Source organism: Dunckerocampus dactyliophorus, chromosome 14 (genome assembly GCF_027744805.1).
Source record: "Dunckerocampus dactyliophorus isolate RoL2022-P2 chromosome 14, RoL_Ddac_1.1, whole genome shotgun sequence".
In the NCBI taxonomy this organism is placed as follows: domain Eukaryota; kingdom Metazoa; phylum Chordata; class Actinopteri; order Syngnathiformes; family Syngnathidae; genus Dunckerocampus; species Dunckerocampus dactyliophorus.
Window position 1 is genome coordinate 19595746 of NC_072832.1, and position 24111 is coordinate 19619856.

The 24111-nt window shown below is 40.3% G+C and overlaps 1 protein-coding gene across 4 annotated transcripts in view; it reads right to left on the bottom strand.

The window, feature by feature from the left end:
* LOC129194384 (stromal membrane-associated protein 1-like) overlaps window positions 1-24111 on the bottom strand; it is a 131089-nt gene that overhangs the window by 16715 nt on the left and 90263 nt on the right. For all 4 annotated transcript variants that reach the window (XM_054799588.1, XM_054799587.1, XM_054799586.1 and 1 more), the window contains one exon: window positions 14898-14998. In XM_054799588.1, coding sequence (XP_054655563.1) covers window positions 14898-14998 — 101 coding nt within the window. The remainder of the gene's footprint in view (window positions 1-14897; window positions 14999-24111) is intronic.

Genomic DNA, 24111 nt, shown 5'->3' on the forward strand with positions numbered 1-24111 from the left:
AAGTATACATGAGTACCCACTTATCTTACTAAAAAAAACTGGTTTAGACCCCAACAACTACAAAAACCTCCACCATATTTCAAACATCCTGTTCACTTCAAAAATACTGAAAAAAACGGTTGCCTCTCCACCCTTATTTAAGGCATAATAACCCTGTATGAACAATCCCAGTCTGGGTAATGTCCTCAAAACAGTACTGAAACCGCCGTCCTTAAGTTCAGCAACAACCTCCTCATGGCAGCAGATTCTGGTCTACTTACCACCCTCAGCCTCCTTGATCTGAGTGCGCCCTTCGACACAATCTCTCACAACTTCGTCCTCAGCAGACTGTCCTCCATTGACATCAGCCACACACCCCTCAGCTGATTTCCTTCTTATCTCTCAAGCCACACTCTTTTCATTCAGCTCAAGTCCCACAGATCACTGTCCTCCCCTGTTACTTCAGGTGTGCCTCAAGGCTCGGTCCAGGGACCCCTCCTTTTCGTCATCTACCTTCTCCCTCTCAGCAATATCTTTCATAGATCCATTTCCATTGCTTTGCAGATGACACCCAGCTCTAGCTCTCTCAAAGCAAATTCAATCCTCCCCCCAGCCCCCTCACCACCTGCTTAGCTAAAATCAAAATCCTGGCTCACCTCAAATTTACTCAAACTCACTGTGAAAAAACAGAAATCCTACTGGTTGCACAACAATAAAAATCCACAATAACCAAAGTTGACAGTTTCTCTCTCAACATCGATTGACAACAACACTACCTGCCCATCCCCTCAGGTTAAGAGTCTGGCTTTCATCCTTGATAACTTCTAACTAGCATTCGGATCCCACATACATAACATTACCCGGTCTGCATATTTCCATCTACGCAAAAATCAATCGCCTACTCCCCAACCTCAGCCCCATACTACCTCTATTCTTGTTCACAGCCTGGTTACCTCCCTTAGTGATTATTGCAACTTTCTCCTTGTGAACCTCCCTCACAAATCCCTCCATAAGCTTCAACTGGTCCAGAATTCAGCCGCCCGCATCGTCACCCCCATCCTGCAGCACCACCACTGGCTCCCTGTCACCTCTCAAACTGAATTCTGAATTCTTCTGAATACATTCAAGGCCATCCACAAGCTCGTCACCCCTTACCTCTTTGATCTCCTCAACACTGCCACCTCCTCCCGCTCCCTCAGATCCTCTTCCTCCTCCATTCCCCTCACCGTCCCACCTGCTCACCTCAGCACCATGGATTGCAGAGCCTTCAATTGCTCTGCTCCCAAATTTGGAACTCTCTCCCACCGGACATCCGTAACAAAGACTGTCTTCCTCTTTTCAAATCCACACTTAAAACCCACTTATTCAGGACATGCTACTCTCTATAATATACCATGACATTTTTTATTTGATCTTATTCTTATTGTTTTCTCTATTTCATGTGTGAGTTGCTTTTATCTGTATGTACAGTACCCTTGGGTTCCTTGAAAAGTACTTACAAATAAAATGCATTATTATTATTATTATCAGAGGCTTCAAAAACAAATACTGTGTTTGAGAAGATCTCAAATTTATGTAGTATGAAAATATACTATAAATAAAATACCCGCTTATCAGCAGATTCAAATATACATGAGTACATCTCAATTTTATGACGCTACAAAGAGTAAACAGTAATCTCTCTGTAAACACTACAGTCACTACACTACAGCCATGTGTAGCTTTTATTGCAGAAAGAGCAGTTGGTCAACATGGTCAGTGGAGTTATATCGCTCCTCTGCGTAGTCGCTACAGTATATCCTCTGCAGTAGAGAAAAGTCTCTCTGCTGCAACAGTAGTGTCAGACCCGAAGTACTCGAGTTTCATTTTGCAGATTTTGCACACGTATGTGTCAAGCTCCTTCTTACCCAGAAAATCCGAAGTGCACCCAAACACGTGGTCGACTGTCTTTCTTTCTCCCTCATGCTGAAACATTACCAACGTCTAAAGCTAGCTCGCTAGCTAGCTAGATTAGCAGCACTCCGTATCCACCCTCTTGCTGGAAGAAAACACTACGGAAGCCATTACCTCACATGTAGAAAGTGCAAATAGGGATTGAAAAACGTGTTCTTAAATCATTTTGACAATTTAAGATCAGACGTGAATGCAAAATTTTTTGGCACCCCTAATAACCACACAATGACTCCGAATTGTTGGTCGCTTCTCTGAAACTGCTATTGTGTATATGCATGCATTACGGACATGTACAGCAGGGTTTCCGTTACATGTATTTCATCGTGGCGGCCCGCCACTACAAAATAAAGGCCGACAAACCTTAAAAATGTACTTGAAAACAATGTGAAGTAATATATTGTGTGAATGTATATACTGCATGTACTATATAGATACATACTGTATATAGCTCATTATTTACGCAAATTTTTAATCACCAAACGTCCTTGTTAGCATCCTATTAGCATGTTAATACATCCCTTGCTACAGCACAATTTGAGACAAGTTAGTATTCTGGTCACTAGGCATCAGTGATGTCGCAGTGATGAGACATGACGTTAGATTACATTACCTTGCATGCAGTCAGCCATGTCATGTCTGACATAATCGAGTGAAAAAAGGGTTGTCCTCTCATTCCGTGTAGAAGTGGTAAGTTTTTGGCTTCTTACTTTGTCCTTCTTCCCCACTCTGTTTGAAGCACTTTAAGTTCAGAAAAAGTAAATTGGATGGGCTAACTAGTTGCTATGCTAGCGGCGGCTGTCTCTTATGTGCATACCTGCCGTGATCCCGTAGCCTTAACCCATTATAACCTCTCACATTCCAAAAACATCCATGTTAGCTTAACTGGCCACACTAAATTGTCATAGGAATGTGGTGCGCAATGTGGTGTAAACAAAGAATAATAGGAGTGTAAAGGTAACTATTGGGGTGTTATTTCGTGTCTACAGAGCTCTAATGTTAAAAACTGCATTTCGATAGTCATAAATAGGTTTTCTATACTCTAACTATGAAAGTATTCCGTTTAATAATACTGAATCCTACTTTGCGCAAATTCACTTATAACGGCCGGGACAGGAATCAATTAACAGCAATAAACGGGGAATGACAAAACAGGAACCGTAAGTTAGCGCCGTCGCCCATTGATGTCATCAACGGGTCAGACATCAAAACTCGATTATTACTGAATAATGTGGTAGCCTAGCAGGGTCATTGAGGGGTCAAGAAGTAAACTTCCCTCCTTGGATCAAATAGTCAGCTAGCTAATTCTACAGAGCCTTTTTGACAAAGAAGACGGCAAGGAGTACGGTGAAAAACCATGCAGCACCAGAAGTCGCATTAATGGTAAGAAATATTTTATTAATGGCTAGCTTCAGTATAACAATGTTATTAAAAATAATAAATCCAGACACTTATATTAAAATATTACATGGCTCTCATGAAAATACATTTTAAAATATGTGGCTTTCATGGCTCCCTTAGCCAAAAAAGGTTTCCGACTCCTGGTATAGGGGTTCTTGAATCTATTTGTATTATTGTTTTATTCAGCTGTCGTAAATGAGTCAATGTCTTCCTGGCAAGATTACAGTCTTTCAGTTACACTGACATTAACGCAACACAACATAAACACATCCACATAGCGTGCAATATGTTGTGGGGCTCCTAGCAGCACATTGTGTGATAGGAAGGCACCACAACAAGGCTCCATTCTGTTTGCCCACTGCTGGGTGTTGTGTGGTGAATTACCATGTCTCCCAAACACACACACACACACACACGCACACACTCACGCACACACACGCCTTTTTCTTTGGTTTTCCATCATTGCTTGAATCCATCCACTCCCCTTTGATAGACCATCTGTGTGTTTAAACCCCTAGTGGGACAGGTGTGTTTGTGTTCACATAATTGGACTAATCTACAGAAAACAAACTAAGAAAACACTGAATCATAAAAGAACAAGAAGGGATGGGGGAAAACAGTCACCAGTTCATTACATCACGTGTCTTCCCCATTCCTCCACTCCTTCCCTCAACAATCCCTCTGCAGCAATGAACTGCTACCCTGCTTTTTACTCACCCCGCTCTCATCCTAGTGCCTCTCCACTTTTCTTCATCCCTTTACTCCGTTTAGATCTAAAATAAGGCATCTGAATAACAGGTCAAATAATGGCCATTCGCTCTGTGTGCCAAGTAACACAAAATACTGAACAATCCTGTAGGTCTCCTTTCTATTTAATTGTACGCTCTTGGACCTGCAGATTTGTTTTGCTCAGATCCATGTTTTGTCATCTATCTATGAAGAGTAAACACTGACACTTCCAGAACAAATGCTACACTTAGGATTTATTCCATCTACAAAGTCACTGCTGTGGTTTCATTACGTTACAAAGAACATATTTAACAGCAATACACATTTGTCTAAATGGCTGAATGCATTATGGACTGCCTTAAAGGATCACTGACATGATTTATCAACTTTGCTTAAATATGTTCTGTATTGTTTGTAATTATGTTCTACATTGTTCATTTTTTGAAAGCAGAAGGTTTTCTTGATGCTGCTAAGGAGTTGGGGATAATAGACAAGGTTGCCACTGTAGGGACAAATAGTGCGCGAAATATGATGGCAGCCGCCAGGAGTCTACCATGCCAGCACTTGCCGTATGTCACGCACATGCTTTGCTCAGCAAATAACATTGTATCGTCTTTATGTGTATAGCTGTTAGTTTTAAAATGCTGGTTTGTTAATTCTTTATTCAAACACCATACCTGTATTACTTTTATCTCAAAACAGAATATAAGCCAACTGTAGTACTTCAACAGATGTAGTCTACTTCAGCCAAAAGTAAATGTGTGATGACTAGACATGTGATTAACTTGATCAAACTCACTTGACAGCACTAATATACAGTATATACTGTATATTAGGGCTGTCAAAGTTAATGCGTTAACGTATGAATGGACATTTCCTTTAACGGCACTGTTTTTTTCACCCGCGATTAACAAGCACACGTCCTATTTGACCCTTGGCCCACACCATAGTTTGAGGAAAAGCAGCGGTAGATGTGGTGCCACAAGCAGGAACAAATATTGAGTAGAAATGGACAAAGAAAAGGGTATTTTGAATGGTAACTTTAACATCAAAGCCCTGGCAGATGTCCCCCGCAACAAGACCCAAGTTATTTGTATCTGCTGTCGCTATGACTTGAGTTGTCACAGAATACATCAACTTGCCAGTGACAAGCGAGACGGTACTGAAGCACTGTTGTTTTATATTGTCATTTATACAGTGGTACCTTGGCATATGAGTGTGCCAACTACCGAGTTTTTTTTAGATGCGAGCCATCTCTCGGCTCATTTTTTGCTTTGAACTGCAAGCTAAAATTCGGGTTACGAGCTGCTAGTTATCGACAAGCATAGCCGAGGACAGCTATTTGGAGGCTTGTGTCAATGTGACCTTGAATGAAGACAAGAATGGATCTAAATAGCATTAGTAGCGCTAGCATAAGTAGAGCGCTAGCTAGTCACCAGGAAAGGTTTTCAACACATCAGCAAAACATACATAAATTATAGAGAACCAATTTATCTTATGTATTGTATAAAACTGACAGGAACAACATCAAATTAAAAGCACTAAATGAATACAAAGCCACAATCCACCAGTACGAACCCGGAGGTGCACAAGTGTCTTCCAAGACAACCTTAACAGTCCAGCTGCAATTGATTGAGTGCCCTGAGAATATAATGACCTGGATGAATAAGAATATTCACAGGCACACATACCTCAGTCTCGCTGAGAAAGTCTATTGCAGAGTGCTGGAGAAAAGGGTACGACTATTAATCAAACCTCTGCTACAATGTGATTTTCATCCTGGTCGTGGAACACTGGACCAGCTCTACACCCTTGCAAGGGTCTAGAGAGTGGATGGGAGTTTGCCCACCCTGTCCACATGTGCTTAGCGGACTTGGAAAAGACATTTGACCACATCCCTCACGGTGTCCTATGGAGGTGCTCTGGGTGTATGGGGTCCATGGAGTGCTACAATGTGCCTTGAACTACCGGAGCAGGAGCCTGGGTTTCATTGCGATAAGTCGAGCCAGTTGAGGTGGCTCAGGCATCTAGTCAAGATGCCTCCTGGACGCCTTCCAGCCAAGAGGAGGTCCCGGGGCACACCTAGCACATGCTGGTGGGTTTATGTCTCACAGCTGGCCTGGGAATACTTTGGTGTCGCCCCTGGAAGAGGTGGTCAGAGACTGGGAAGTCTGGCCTTCCCTACTGAGACTGCTGCCACCGCAACCCATACCTGGGTAAGCGGAGGAAAATGGATGGAAGTTGTCCAAAAAAGTACTGAAATGAACAGTTGGTGTCAAGTTATTTTGGACTAAAGCCAGCCTGCACTTGAAAAGGCTGAGAAGATCATCAAGGACGCTTTATCAACTCCAGTAGAGTTTCTAGATTTTTATTTCACACTTACAGGAGCTTGTCAGATTATGTTGATAACCTTTGAATTCAAGAGCAATAGCATCAAATTACTACACAGACTACAGGTATGCTCCCAGATGACTTTGATGCCTATGGACAATTTAGAGTCTCCAATTAAGCTAACATGCATATTTCTGAAATGTGAGCGGAAGCTTGGCGTACCAGGAGAAAACCCATTTACAGAAGAACAAATGCACAACATGCAAACTGCACACAGAGATGCCCACTACGAAGACATAAACCCAGATCTTCCAAATCTCCTGTGCGGCCTACATGCTAACCACTAGGCCACCGTGCGGCCTCTGTGATAGAATTGTAGTTGGAGTTTGTCCTTTTGAGTTCGACTGGTTTCTTCTGGAATGTGATGTACTTTGTAGTTGCTATTGGGCAACTTGGCGAGAACTTGACCTGAACGTCTCTTACAATGCCTTTATCGTCAGTGTTAGCACTGATCACTCGGGCTAGATTCTGCTGCCCTCTCACCGCATTTTAATCAGCAACCCACACAATATCTCCAGCTGAGACGTTTCAGCCCTTTGCGCCGCACAAAAAAGACTTGTAAAGCAGATGTTGCTTGTCTTTGCAGTGATTCCCTATCTTTCTTCCATCAATAATAGTCTCTGTTGCAACCACTGAACATGGATAGACGAGTCACTTTGATTTTTACGGACTGGACAGGGACTGTTGGTTGACGTACTGATGCCCGTTGCACCAGCATTTCCTTAGTCTGTGGGATGCAAAACTGGGCTTTTTTGGACATCATTTCTTCAGAATAGTTTGGACCCTGGTCTTTAGTCCCTTCATCGCACTCTGTGGTACCCACATTTCCCACAGCTTTCATTGCTTCGGTCACCTGTTCTTCAAAGTCATCCAGGAGTGATTTGTAGCTATTAAGTATCAGCAGGGGATGCGCCTTTAACTACTGTATGTCACAGTCTTCTTTGGGCCTTCTGATCACAGATATAAGACTATCCTGCTTATATCTTTCCAATAAGTGTGTCAAGGCAAAAATCTGTTTCCATTAACTTTGCATTGATTTCTTCCACATCATCTTCCAAGTGCTCTTTAAGCTCAATGTTTTCTTTTCCACCAGCCGTTTCAAATTCGAGTTAAACTTTGTCGTTAGCGCTTGCATCCATTACTTACAATGGTCCCTATAGACTCTAGAGAACTCTTCCCGAAACTCGTTCTCCATCATCTTGTCTGCCTGTTTTGTGAATAAGATTAACTCTGAACCTTTAGCAGCTGCCCACTGCTGTTTAAGTCACTTTAGCAAAATGGGTCCTCCATTTTGCTGGATCTCAGATTGTCAGCAGTTTGACTTGGAACAAGGAATTTCTATCTATCCATAACTGCTTTGTGGTTATCAACTGTCGAGTTCTTTTGGACTAAAGACAGCCTGTTCCTGAAAAGGCTGAGAAGATCATTGAGGATGCTTTATCAACTCCAGTAGATTTTCTTGAGTTTTATTTTACATTTCAACTATTTACAGGAGCTTGTCAGGTTAGGTTGATAATCTTTGAATCAAAGAGAAATAGCCTCAAATTACTCCTCGCACTTACGACAGTTGTATCTTGAAACCACAATAGTTGTTACATTCCAGTGATCTCACCGGTCTTCTCTCATTGCAATCATTTAAGTAGTGGGTCGCTGCATTGTCCACTAAATTTACCAACTATTTACTCTGTACAACCACCGAGCATCATATAATGCATGTCAAAGGTATGGCACATAGGTAACAAACGAGTCACTTTTGTATCATTTCTGTATCAGAGATTTTGAAGACATGCATTTTTAGCATCATAATCAGCATAAGAATTGTGACACCCTTTGTAGAATACAAGTACAGTCAGGTGATGCAAATTTTTAACAATATACTCTCAAATAAGCCAAATTCAACCAAACACTTGGATATGTGCACTCAAAGGTTTAGAGTAGGTCAAAGTAAGTTCGCCTGGAAAGGTTATAGTGGGTTTTTTTTTTTTGCTTCATTCTAAAATTTCACCGAATATGAAAGCCGAATATCCGAATAACTTTTGTGAGCCGTCTATTACTGTATAGCTCAAATTCGTGTGAAAGTTTCTACATGAAATCCCTGCTCTCATTCTTGTTTATTTATTATGAAACCTATTTAAAACTATGATAACGCTTAAACACACTGCATGCAAAAATATGTGCACAAGGGAAAGACAGATAGAAAGAAAAACACAAATTCTCCCCCTCCCACAACACTGTAATCACATTTTAGTAATTGACATATTCACAGATAAGCAAGTGCTCCCAGGTGTCAGTTAATAGCTGCGAGACTCAGCAGGCTACGGCTTCCTCTTTCTTCTCGCACCTGGCTAATCACAGTCATAAAGATAAATCTGCCTTCTAAATCCCAAAATACAACCTTGTGGGAGTCTGTGTATGGGGAGAAGTAAGTCTGTGACATGCACAGTGCATTCAGAGAGTACTTATATTTCTAACCAGTGAAAAGCTGCTTTAAGAATTGGATACGATGGACTTTATTTATACATCACTTCCTGTTGACCAGAAAGGACGTTCATGGCAAGAGCTACGCTTTTGCTCCCCGAGTATTTTGCTGTCTTCCTGACTATACTTCGGGATCACAAGACCAGAATAGTGTCGGACTGGTGAGAGGAGAGGTACAAACTCACCGAAATAAACAAATTACAAGCGTTAACGGCCGTAGCAAGGAAAACTAACAGGCTGAAGATCAGTTAGGATAAGTCATAATGCTGCTTATAGAGAACATACAAACCCTTTATTTCTACAATCACAATTACTAACATTTGCTGATCTAGTACATTTTAGTAAACAGGTAAGATTCTGCAAAAGGCAAACAATAACCTGCTCCCCAAAACTCATCTCAACAAGAGAGGAGAAATATGACCTCAGGGAAAAATTTAACTGAAAACACTTATACACGAGACCATCCCCTCCCAAACGCTTTACATGCATTTAAACTCATCCAATAAATGTTTTGAAGTATATTTAAAATAAAATCTGAAACAACGAAAATGTACAGTACATGTATAGAAAATTGTTCATGACATTTGTTGTTCTAATGCGCTTTTCAGACAAGGCAAGCTGAGCGTGTTGTAGCCTTTGATCTTAGCCCTCCTCTTCAACTGCGAGGCACAGACATGGAGTTAAATAAATATGTCAGCCACAAAACAGTATATTGTTGGCAATGAATCATTTATATAACATAACGCTGCACTGCTGTAATTGCTGTGTCGTGTTTCTGTGCAGTGTTCCAGAGGAATGAGAGAGAAGGACACTTCCACAGAATATGCAGGAATCAAACCAGAAATAGTTTGACACTATTTCTGGAGGATCCATATTGAACTGAGGAGGAAATTTAAGAAAAGGACACCACATAACTAATAGCTCTGTGCAAACATTTTTATTAGGGCTGCCAAATGATTAACATTTTTAATGAGATTAACAAATGAATTTACAAATGAATCAATCATGACTGATCAGCATTTTTAAATGTGTCTGAAAAATGCAAATATTCACCGTATTATATGGCCAGAAAGATAAATGACAAGACACGATTATACACTCTTTATCAAAATTTTAAGACCAGTTGAAAAATTGCAAGAATTTACATTTTGCACTGTTGCATTTTAAGCAGGTTTTAAATAGAGCTTCAAAATGCAAAAAGAAGAAATGAGAGTGAGACAATTTTTTTTTTGAGAAAGCAATTTATTGCAAACGAGCATTTAAGTGAAATAGGCTGTTCATCAGCTGATCAAACGTTTTAAGACCATAGCCTTTAAAAGCCAAAATCCTGGAAAACGTGGATTCACTATCATATTCGGTCAGGTATTCACACTGTCAGGATCTCTTCATGGCAAAGGCAAAAAGGCTCTCTTTAAAAGCGATCGAATTGTTGAGCTGCATAAACAAGGCCTCTCGCAGCGCGCCATTGCTGCTGAGGTTGGACGCAGTAAGACAGTCACTTGAAACTTCTTCAAAGATCCTGATGGTTATGGAACAAAAAAGTCAAGTGGTAGACCCAAAAAATGTCACCGGCCCTGAGCCGGAGTCCAGTTGGTTGTCTGTCAACACACAGGATGATCCTCGGCCCAAATGAAGGTTGTTACTGGTGCCGAGTGAAATCCAATAACCATCAGACGGCATCTGCGAGAGAAGGGTTTTAAGAAGAAAAGTCTTCAAAGGCCTCGTCTCCTTCAACGCCAAAAAATTGCACATTTGCGAATTTGCAGGAGAGCACCAAACTGGGACATTGAAAGGTGGAAGAAGTTTCATTCTCTGATGCGAAAAAATAAAACCTTGACGGTCCTGATGGCTTCCAATGTTACTGGCCTGCCAAGGAGATCCCACCTGAGATGCTTTCCACACGACACAGTGGAGGGGTGCCATCATGATCTGGGGTGCTTTTTCCTTCAATTAAGCAGTGGAGCTTTAGGTTGTGCAGGTGCTATGTGGAGATGCTGCAGGGGGCATCCGTCGTCTGTGTGGTAATGAATGGCATTTTCAACAGGCCAACGCTGCAGTTCAAAATGCCTGCCTGACAAAGGACTTCTTCCAAAGGAATAACCTCACTCTTTTGGACCATCCTGCATGTTCCCCTGATTTAAATCCAATTGAGAACATTTGAGGATGGATGGCAAAGCAAGTTTACAAAAATGGACATCAGTTCCAGACAGTGGATGCCTTCCATGAAGCCATCTTCACCACCTGGTGCAACATTTCCACTAGCCTCCTGGAAAAACTGGCACCAAGCATGCACAAATCATTTTTTGAGGTGATTAACAAGAATGGCACAGCTACTCATTATGGAGTCCTGGTTTGAAAATTTAATTCCTATTTTAGGGGGGGTTTGGAGTTTTTGATCTATGGTCTTAAACTTTTGATCAGATGATGAACAGCCTCTTTCACTTTAATGCTTGTTTGCAATAAATTGCTTACTCTTTGTTTTTTTGTTTCACTCCCATTTTTTTATTTTTTTATTTTGCAGCTCCACTTAGAACCTCCTTATGGTCCAACAGTGCAAAATGCAAATTCTTGCAATTTTTCAAGTGGTCGAAAATTTTTGATCAGGAGTGTATATACAGTATTTAACATAATATGTTAATTAACAGCTCCAGATGCACCAAAAATGAAATCAAGCTAAAACAGTACAGACTATAATTTAATGTGTCTCGATACAATGTATCTTGCAATTCACCTGTGGTCAGCTATAGGCTGGAGTTGCAGGTATTTAGAATAGTATTGTCATTTTCAAACACTAGGACCATCTTAACCATTGGTCTTTTTTGAGTGGAAAACATAAGATTGGTTGAATAAACTTTAGTAGTTGTTGTTTCTCGCAGACGTCCAATCGTCTCCTACAACCCTGCTTTTTTGTTGTGTTGCTGTTCCAAGTGGGGAGTGTCTGTGAATGTTCCTCACAGTACTGTTTTAGAGAATGATAGAGTGTTGTTCCGTGGAAAGATGTGTTTGTGAGTTGGAGATACATACACTATACAGCGTATAGTGTTGGAACTGAGCTGCTAAGGTTGGAATAAAGTTATACAAGAGTTTCAGACTGTATACATCGGTGGGGACGCTACACTTTCCTCCAGCGAGGCGGGGCTTGCCATAAAGTGCACCATAAATTACGGTAACATTTTTAACAAAATCACTTAAATATATAAATTAGTTATCGGCGTTAATGAGTTATTTTGACAACCTTAAAAATATTACACAATAAACATCTCAACCAAATAGCGTCTGTGGCTATGGGTGCAGATAATATGTGGAATTCTACATTATATCATGTAATATAGAGTAGTATATAAATTGTGTGGTAATACTGAGTCAGCAATTATTTCTGAAATGTGAGTGCATGACTGGCATGTTTACAGCCCAATGTTGCTTCTGTAGTGTCATCAAGCTGACTTGCGTCAACATGCCTTTTAGTTCTAAGAACCTTTTAGTAACTCCAGTTACCAAGAACTAAAAGGTCTATGCCCATTTGGTGGAAAAGGGGCTATGACCAGCTGCAGTCCATCATGATCACTTGCCTTTATCATGTTAAAAGATATTTTGGAACCTTCAGCACCACGTATTATAAGAGTTAGGTGACCTGATGTACATATTTGAGCTTGCGTGTATAATTTGACCCTATTAACATGAAAGAAAATTCAAAATGAATATGGCATAAAATGGCATATTGTGGCACGCATGAGTCCGTGAGGACCAGGGAGCTCTTTATTTGGCAGGAGCCACTCATGAGCTATGAATTAAAAGAAAGTCACGACAAGCTTGAAAGTACCACTGGAAATTGCAGGAGGTGGTTACAGTCTGACTCACAGTATCATCTTAAAGAACAACATTTCAATTTATATGGCACTGATCGAAATCACGGAGGAAATCACTACTGCTATGGACAACAGAAGATGTGCAGCTGCAGTCTTTATGGATCTGGCAAAAGGCTTTGATACAATTAATCACAGTATTTTAACATCAAAATTAGAAAGGTACGGAATTAGAGGATTAGTTTTGAATTGGGTTAAAAGCTATCTAGCAAACAGGAAGCAATTTGTAAAGCTAGGAGAATATACATTTGGGAGTTTATACACTACGTGTGGAGTACCCCAGGGGTCCATATTGGGACCAAAACTGTTCAATTTGAATATCAATGACATTTGTAAAGAAATAAAGGACTTAAAGTTGGTATTATTTGCGGATGATACCACTGCCTTTTGTTCTGGCGAAAGCACACAAGAACTCATTAAAAAGGTCAAGGATGAAGTGGTCATATTAAAGTCATGGTTTGACAGAAACAGATTACCCCTGATATTAAAATTAGCAAATTTAGTATCCTTTCAAACCGCTAGAATAATGCATAAAGTTAATAATAACTTGTTACCCAAAAATCTCATACAGTATTTTTCAATTAGAGAGGAGAAATATGATCTTAGAGGAAAATTAAACTTAAAACATTTATATGCGAGAACAACGCTGAAACCCACAGCATTTCTGTATGTGCAATTAAATTATGGAACGGATTAAGTAAGGAAGTCAAACAATGTACAGAGATGAGTAAATTCAAAAAACAATACAAGCAGTTGATGTTTGCTAACTACAAGACAGAAGAGTCTTGATTATCACAATGATTGTTCTGTCATGCTCGTTTTTTTTGTTTTGTTTTTTTTTTCAATTTCTTTTGTCTTCTTACTGTTATTTATTATTTATTGTTACACTGATTATTCTAGAAAATATGAGATGGAATGCAGGAAGTGAACAACATGTACTGCACTAGATGTGGAATGGATGGGGGGTAGGATTAAATAAACTTTGCTTCTTCCTACTCCTTTTGGACATGTGGAACTGTGAAAGGATGATTCATGAGATGTATTCCATTGGAACCTTCATGTTCAAATAAACTAAACCAAACCAAACCAAACCAAAATTAGTAGTGGCTCTAAAGTAAAGGAGATGTCACGAGATTAGAATTTAGCCATAAATTACCCGCACCGCTGTATAAGCCACAGGGTTCAAAGTTTAAGAAAAAAGTAGCATCTTATACACCGGAAATTACGGTAATTGAAGATGTACATTGTATTCTGTCCAGGAAGAAGAACCATTCAAATAAATCATTAAGAAATAAAATGAATTCACATTCAAGGACATGATGAGTACTTGTGTTGTCTATGTAAACTTCTTACCGGCACAGTGCCACCAAACCTATTTTTTTGTCTGAGAATGTCTTCAAAATTGTCAACTCATTGCTTGAGCAAAAAGTTTGACCTATTGACAGTTGTGGATCAATATGTTTTACAAAGAAGTATGACTTGGTATGAGTTGCGACATGATGATGAAAAATGTGCGATTTCAGGGGCACTCGGTGTTGCAGATTCCACTATTTAGGAAACCAACTTTTTAATTCAAAATATTTCAATGTGTGACAGTGAAATAGGTAGTTAACCTTAAAAAACAACTTGTAATTGGTCAGTGGCTCTTGTGTGGACTAATGCATATTATGCGTCTGTGACACTAATGGAAAATTTAATGTAGTGAGTTAGCTGACACCAAATAAAACCAGTTAAGTGCATTAAAATTTATGCAGTGTAAAGACTTCATTATTCAAAAAGTGCTACCACCACTGGATTTTTATATTTCCCAGTCCCCCATAGGCTGAATTTGTGAGACAGGCCCACAGTGCTTTCAAGGACATGCTGAAAGTGATTCTGTAAAACAAAAGGTATGACAGTTCACTTTGATATAATCCAGTGTGTGTGTGTGTGCATGTAAATAGGACATCAATTATTGAAGAGATGTTGTGTTTTAGACTCTGCCATGGTGTGTTTGTGTTGCCATTGCTTCATCGGTCTCAGTAGACCGTCTGCAAAGCAGCAGGCATACACTGATAAGCAGATGATGAAAGCGTGTGTGTGTGTGTATGTGTCTGTGCGTATTACCTGGGCCTGCTGTGTGTTGCTGGAGGAGGGGAGAGGGTTGGAGACCATTGGTCCAAAAATGTCCAGTTCATCATTGACTTTTCCGCTACCATCTGGAGCATCTGGGAGAGAGAAAATGTTTTCTATTACAGAAAACTCAGTGGGCTTTCCAAAACCTAGCTAAAGTGGCAATATTTTCCAGGAATAAAAATAAAATTTTAGAAATTCCAAATGACATACTGAATCAATTTTCTTGATTACACAAAATAATGTGTGTGTTACGTGGGGCGTGGCTTGCAACATCGGAGCAGGAAAAGGGTGAAATATATACATTCAAAACTTCTCCCCATGCATTACCTAAGCAAGGCAGACAGCACTATTAACTAGGGACAGTCAGATGTAATATTCAGAATCGGCAAAATACTGGCCACAATTACTGAATCAGATATCAATAATATATATACAGTAAGTAATCCCTCACCACTTTGCGATTCAAATTTCACAGCCTTACTCGATCACGTTTTTTCACAAATCATGCTGTTTTGTGGATGAATGCTGTCTATTATATGGATATTTAAGCCAATGTTACATATCTTTTGCCTAAATTAAGCATTTTCAAGAATAAAAATGGCTAAATGAAGTAAAATACAAATATAAGGCATTCAGAAGATGCATTCAAAGATGTTGTGTTGATGTTAGTATTCTACACTGGTCACTAGGTGTCAGTAATATTAATGTAATGTTCGGTGAGACACACACGCACCAGACTTGATTGCAGGAACAACAGGCTTTTATGGAAGGTTTGAATTATCTCACAACAAGCACAATAGTCCGTAATAAAAAGTCCCAAATAAAAACTACTATTGTAACCCACGCCAAGCTGAAACTCAACTCTGAACCCCCAAAGTCACGTCCTGTCCGCCCCCAATCAGTTCCCCGATCATTTACAGCAACGCACATGATCACGAATCTCGTTTGTCTTAAATGGCTTATTTTCTCTTATTACAGTATGTCTACTATGTTGGGTAATAGGAGTGTAAAGGTGATTATGGGGTGTTTCTAATAATGTTAACTTAAACAAGTTTTCTATGCTCTCAGTATGAAAATATTCCATTTATAAATAAGGAATACTACTTTGCAAAAATTCACTTATCACGGCTGGGTCTCAAACCAATTAACCATGATAAACGAGTGATTACTGTAAACACAATAGGATCCAAAATCCCAAACTGATGAATGTTGTGGACCAAACCACTGACCGTTTGTGTTTGGTACACACTGATTTGGTACACAGCGCCGAACCAATTACTTGATTAATTGGAACAACAAGCTTCAGATTAATCGACTCAGAGAATAATCGTTAGTTGCAGCCCCATGTTTTATATTTAAGCCTTGTTAATCCTGACTAAAATTGAAACTATAGGAGCACGGTAAAATACTGTGTTAAATTGAGTGTTTCTTTGGTGCTAAATAACAAACCTTCGCTGCATTGTATGGACATGCATAAGACAGAGAGGGAAATCCACAAGGGCAACGGAAAAGGAGGAAAAAAAAGGGGTGTGTGCTAAAAAAGAACAGAGTGGCTGCGCTTGTGAGAGTAGTGTAATAGTAGAGGTCATTTCTATGCAAAAGTGAAAACATCTACAGCCATTGAAAGTGGCTTTAGGCAGCTGCAGGATAAAGAGAAAACCACTATTTGGTCCTGATGACAAACAAGATTTGATTAAATTGAACACTCAAAATTATCCAGAGAAACTATTGATGTATACTCTCTCACAGTACTGTAAGTATGTTGGACTTGCATATCAATGACACTGTTCCACTCTTACATAAAATACATACATTGTTATGGAGATGAGCTGCAAGAAGAAAAACATCCATCATTATTAACTTCATTGCCATGTTAGCCACTGCGCCCACCGTCTGACACTACGAGATGGCGGCGCTTCAAGAGAACTCTCATTTTCACCATAGAGACAGACCAACCGTTCAAGATATGGGTGTGTTTTCCACAAACATTTTACCACTCATACTAAACAAAGAGCCCTGTATGCTAATTCACCCCTACATACATTCCAACTAGGCCATTACAAAGATGTTTGCAAAACACAAGAGACGCCACAGGGGTGACTACATGCAGATGACCTGCTGGCAGAAAGGGTAATTAAAAATGACTCGCTAATGGTAGTGCGTGTGTTTATATGCGATAACAACCTTTTGTTTTTCAGAATGTAATATCAGTGGTATGTCTACACATGTAGGGTCGTATTGACACCTTTTCGGAAATAGCAGAGTATTGGGTGGCTGAAACAAAACTTTTCAAAAGTCAGCATTTACGTAAAGATGAGGCAAAGTGTTTTTTGCTTTGTCCCTTTATTGTATTTATTGTGTACTACTCAAGCAAAGAATATGTGATACTTGGTGATCGGTTCAGTATCGGTTTTCTGATTTTCTGCTGATAATGATAGCGGTGCACAAGTTATGACATCGCGCTCCACACAGCAACAAGCTTGCTAGGTCTGTATGTCCGCGGTCTGGAATTATTTCCAATGATTGTAAAGCACTGTGAGGGGGCAGTAAGCCATCTTCCTTTGGCACTTCTAATCTAATATCGCACCTCAGAAAGAATCACTGGGCGCTACATACAGATACTGTTAAACGCAGAACCTCGCAGACGTTGACATACTGTGAATAAAATGCTGTGATCACAATCACAGATTCAATTGAAACTGATAACAAACACTAACCAACCAACTCCTGAACTTAACATGTCAAAACGGCAGCCTGAAACACCTGTAAAACTTAGCAAAAAAACTTCTAAACTTCTCTCTAAAGAAGCAGAATGGAAGGTAGTGGGGTTAGCTTAGTTTAGCAGAGCATGCTAGTGTGGCTGTGTGTGTGAGACTCAGGCTGTATGAGTGTGAGTTTACACTACAGTATGTTGTGGTTGACCGCTCGTTAATGCAAACGAGAGATTTACGATGCCTGCTGACGTCGTGCAAATTTTGAGTGAAATAAGGACGATAGGCACGTTTATTCTTCCACCCAGCTCGTCTTGTCCGTCAACAGATGACTAGACATTCTCAACACACACAACACACTTCCGGTAGCTACAGTGGTGTGAAAAAGTGTTTGCCCTCTTCATGATTTCTGGGTTTTTTTGCATGTTTGTCACACTTAAATGTTTCAGATCATCAAACTAACTAACTAACACGAATGAACACAAAATGTAGTTTTTAAATGAATCTTTTTATTATTAAGGGAGAAAAAATCCAAACCTACATGGTCCTGTGTGAAAAAGTGATTGCCCCCTAAACCTAATAACTGGATTTTTCAGGATTTTTTTGGTAGACAGCAGAATTCATCGTTCCATTTATCACAGCAAGTCTTGTCCTGAAGCAAGTATTTTCCCTCAGTCTTGGGGATCATCAAGATGCTTTCTGGCAAAATTGAGAACAGCCTTCTTTCTTTTTGTTCAGCAGTGGTTTTCGTCTTGGAACTCTGCCATGCAGGCCGCTTTTGCCCAGTGTCTTTCTTATGGTGGAGTCATGAACACTGACCTTAACTGAGGCGACTGCAGGGGACTGCAATTCTTTGGATATTGTTGTGGGGTCTTTTGTGACCGCTTGGATGAGCCGTTGCTGCGTTCTTGGGGTAAGTTTGGTTGGTCTGCCACTCCTCGGACGATTCACCACTGTTCCATGTTTTCGGCATTTGCGGATAATGGCTCTCACTGTGGTTCGCTGGAGTCCCAAATCTTTAGAAATGGCTTTATAAACTTTTGTGACTGATTATCTATGTATTATTTATCTATAGAAAAAAAAAAAAAGAAATCAGGAAGGGGGCAAACGCTTTACCGGACACATATGTGTGGACTCTTCTTTAAATCAAACTAACCAAATTTCACTCTTCTGTATACATGATGTGACTGCATTATTGCTCATTGCTCATTCACTTCGTATGACCCAAGAACAAGATAAGCTGAAGAAAATAGATGGACGGATGTCATACTCAATCACATCTCTCTCACATCACTGACCAATTGATCCTTACAACTCATCTGCTGCACATAAAAACATCTTACCAAGAGTAATTAATCCTGACACATGCAGAGAGGGACTTGTTTTCCTTTATACGTCATAAAGTTGAAAATGTAATTTATTTTCACTCCTTGACAATTATTGGCGTACCAAGTACAGAACTTTACTTGAATCAACATAAAGAAAAAAGATGCGGGTTATTGCTGGGTTTCCTCCATCTGACCTAGAGCAGTTCCTGTCACTTCTGGAATGAGGCTTGGGGTGCAAACATTCAATGTGGCCACATACATACAGTATGGATGTACAAATCTTTGTAAATTAAAGCGAATAACGATGCACGTTGAAAATATTTGCTCCATTTGGGTGAGTGTACGTGGTGTGATGCATGAAGACAAGGGATGCTCGGGTTTTATGCTGCCCATTCAGATACCCATCATCCATTAGTGAGATTTGCCGATACCGATCACATGGATTAAGTGTACATTTTTCAATTTATTTATGATGAGTGCTTTTGGCCAGACTTGCCTTGACAATTCTAAGGGCCCCTGGCATTTAGGTAATGTTCATTAAATAACAACACACAAATAGTGTTTGGTGGACAAGAAATAATTAGTATAATGACAACAATCGACACTTTAAAAAGTTAGTCGTTACCTGATGTAATATCTGGATGTAATATCCACATCCCCATGGGACAAAAACAAGCTCCAAACTAACCACATTGCTTGTTTATTTTAAAAACAAAATGTCACTGTGGTTAAACAAAAAAAAAACAAAAACCAAAAAAAAAATCACATTTGGAGTCCGAAGACGAGAAGCTAGGCAGATAATTCTAGCTAGCTAGTTAGTTAGCTGCAGCCATGACCAGCAAGGCAAAAGTGTGTAAAGAAAGATGCAAAAGTCGAACACCGATTTGATTAGGGAGTGATCAAACATACTGGCATAGATTGGCATAGCCTGTGTCAATCTGTCAAACAGGAACTACTGAGGTTTTACAGACTAGTGTTGATTCTCACGGCAAAACGGGACAAAGTGCGTTCCTCGTCGGCTCAATACGGGTGTTGGGAACCCTACGTGACACAGCACACATGCACATTCCTGTCATGTCTGTGTTGTCATGAAATGAATTGTCATGTCGATGCTGCGCGGCAACGGGTCTTTGTGATCGGCTTTGAAAGGCATTTATCGGTATATGCCGATCACATGTTTTTTACGGAAGTCATCCGATACTAATCGGTGGCCGATCCATTGGGGCATCCCTAAGAGATAACACAGTTGAAAACAATATGATTGAAAAGCAACGAAAGCTTATCTTCGGCATCTTCTAACATGTCTACCTGCATTCTTACACCAAATCAGTCTGCATTAATACATTGTTGCATGTGTTTCACTACACTGTTTGGCAAAGTGTGAGCTTTATAGCCAAGCCCCCGGGTGATGATGTCTGCTCGTCGTTTCAGGCAGTTTTCACGCACTATTTCCAGTATACGAGAAGCCCCGGACCCTGTCACACATCCAAGCCCTCCGTGGTTCATCGCTTGGCATGCTTCCAAGCCAAGAAGTCAGGAGAACCAGGCTGGAAAGGGACCAAAGACATCTCGGCAAACTGCCTTTGAGCCCTCATGGAGCGGCAGGACCAGGGAGGCAGGCCAGGGTGCACGTAGCCGCCAGCGGATGCTGGCATGTGTCAGCAATGCAATCACGTCACAAGTTCAAATACGTGGTGCAGACTTTTCCCTTTTTATTTGTTATTTTTCCATTTGTTGCAACAAAGCAGTCTTTGTAATCTTGGCAGTATATTTATGGTGTTTATTGAAAAATTACTGTTGGACCATTTAGATCAGGGGTTCCCATCACGCCAATCGTGAGCTACTGGACGATAGTTTGGGTCGATCGCATAAACGTCACTTTGTAGATGTCATATGACATCAGTCAGCTGACGTGAAGCTCATCTTCTGATTCGCTCTTGCTCCCCTGCAGCACTGGCGAACAGACATTTCAAACTACACAAGGAGATGCAACTTTCATCTATATTATTCTGATTACGAATAAACTAGCTCAGTGGTAAGATGCCTATATCTATAACAAAAGTTGACTTGTAGTGGCTACTTATGTCGAAAAAAAGTGAAATGGCAGTTTGATGGCTTTGCTTCGTGTCATGAACTCCACTATAGAAATGTGTGTTTTCTACACTTCCGTTTCTTAAACTACTATTTCAAAATGTGCCCATTGCTGAAACCTTTTTAATATGTTGCCTTGACCAATATGGTGCATTGCCTTATGCAGAATAATTTTCATTTCATGTATATCGGTAATTTTTGATAGCAAATGCTAACTGGACGTAATACATGAACTGTCTCTAATGAACGCTACGGAGCTATTTTGGCTGACATACTACTGACGTTATGTACACAACTATTGAGGAATTATGTGTAATTCCATACTGAATAGAATTGTGAAATATTTGTGAACGATATCAACTACTTTGATTACCTGTAAACTTCGAAAATGTGAATGTGAAATACCAATCATTAGTATTTAGTGTAGTAGTTTCAAAGTTTACTGGTTAGATTGTAGGGATGAGCCGGATACTCGAGTATCCGTTACAGATAATGCATTTTTGCCGAATACGAGCATGAATCAAGTGCAGCTCGTCATTATCCATAATCGTGAAGACGGAAAATCCTCATTATGTATTCACTCTTCACGCTCTGTGATTGGCCAGTCACACACAGCGACCAGCCCTCCCTAGACATATCCACAAATGCACAGCAACATAACATCGCACCTATCACCAGTGCACTAAATAAATTGAAATAGCATACTAACAATACAGTATAATACATTGGTGGCAATGCTGACGAAACTAACTTAGCTCAGCAGTTAGTGACCGGTTCGGAGGCTGGATGCTTAGCATACAACGCATACAATATCGCGGTGCAAACAGCGTCTAGCATTGAATGAATGAGAAATAACCAAGTTACTCACGTTTATAGACGCACACTGTTAGCTGAACATCAATAACAAGGTCCGTGTTACGACGACAACTCTCAAGCTCCGCTGCTGCCATGGTGCATTCATGTGCCCATCTTGCGTCGTAATTGGGAGCTACGTTTAATCACATGTTAACTTAAAGGAACATAAGACAATGGGCACTACTAAAACAGCCTTTATACAATTGTTTAAAGTGCTTTTTTAAATATATTGTCTTTTCAGTTTACATGTGTGATTTAAAAAAGAATAGCAACCCCAAAAAATTTGATGCAGCTCGCAGGTAATTTGATCTATCTTTAGAACAGGCTGGCAAGCAACTCATGTGGTCCTTAGGGGGCACCTGGTACCCGCTGGCACCGTGTTTGTGACCCGATTTAGACACATACACGCATAATAAGGACATCGATATGATGCTCAGAGTGTCCGTGAATGCGTCTTGTGGTCTGTCTAGTGACAACGAGGAAGTGTCGTTGCAATGACGAATGGACTCGAGACATTTGTTTAGTTTAGAGTTGGAAATACATAAATGGTGTTTGAATTACACTGCTGTTGATGTGTTCAGGTCAGAATAAAGTTATAAAGGAGTGACAGACTCTGTGGGGAGCTACACTGTTCTGCTGTCTGTCATCATGACAGAGAGCAGTGGCTTTACATGATGCATATATGTTAAATACATTTTGAAAATGTATGTAATTAATGAAATAAATTAGTTACCGCCGTCAAAGCGTTACTTTTAACAGCCCGACTAAAAACTAATTAGTCTTACAGATCACTTATACACATACACAGTACACATATAGCTGAATAATAAACAATAAATATAGCAACTTCTGATCAATCCATGTCAATTTCAGACTTAAAATAGTGTACAGATTTAAGCCCCGCCCATTTCCTGTAGACTACGCCCACATCCGGTTATGCCCCGCCCATTCCGAGTACAGATACGGATACATATCATTTAGATGGGTGAACAGATACAGACAACGGTGTACTCGCTCATCCCTATTAGATTGTATATATATGTTATATGTGTAAAGTATAGCATCCCAATGTGGGGTACGTGCACCCTCAGGGGTACGCCAATTGTTATGGGGGTACGTGAATAAAAATGAAAATCAATTTCCGCCTAACACTCACAATTACGAGTGCGCTTGAAGACCTCACAGCGCAGAGCTAACAGCAGAGAAGAAAGAAGGCAAGAAGGAAGTTCTGTGCGCGTCACATGAACAAGTTAGTAAGTTGGATGATTATGTTGTGCATTAAGAGCGTTTAATCTTAAAGATTTAATTTATATTGGTGTTCCAATGCAAGTGGACACAAGTGAAGCTGAAGTTTAACCCATTCAAAGGGAAGTGTCACGTCCTGGTTTGCTGCTGTCGAAATATATATACAGTCAAACCTGTCTATAGCGGCCACTGAAGGGAAACAGCAAACGTGGCCGCTATAGGCAGGTGGCCGCTATAGACAGGTTGGTGGCCATTTTGAATTTGTGCGCACACATATTAACATGTATTCACAAAACGACTGGAGCAAAACCAAGAGACATAGGGGAAAACGCTCTGTTGACACATAAGCAGGTAACAGCTCTGGTGAGGAAACTAGTAATATCAATAACAACAATGACAACAATAGCGCCACACATTCGACGGCGCTGGCCTTTTATCCGCCACAAATGTTAATTGACCGCAGCTGTGTGACCACCAGGCATGAAGCGGCTGCCTCTTCCTCCCCGGAGAAGGCACAGCCCGCCAAATAAGAGCGCAGGACAGGGGACGCTCGCTCCTGTCCTGCAGAACGTCACAAATTTCCTTCTTTGATTTTGTTTAAAACACGATTTTAAAAGCAAGAAATGAAAATTTTAGTGAACGAGCGTGAAGATATAAGTACAGGATACGCGTGAAGCAGTCATGAATGGGTGTGTGCGTGAACAATTGAGTGCGGAGGAGGTGCGAAGATGGTCGTAAACTAACAATACCATCGCTCCTTTCTTATTGAATGGGCTTCTAATCTCTAATTAGTCGGCAATTAAGTGATATTTTATGTTTTATTCAGGTGTTTTGGCTATTTTAGAATCTATTCACGGCATTGCAAAGTGGGAAGATTACCGTTTTGGCCGTCATTGAATCTTTTCAGGGCGGCGTTGCAAAGTAAGAAGATGGCTTTTTTATGTCGAGCTAGGACTCAGTAATTAAAGTCTACAC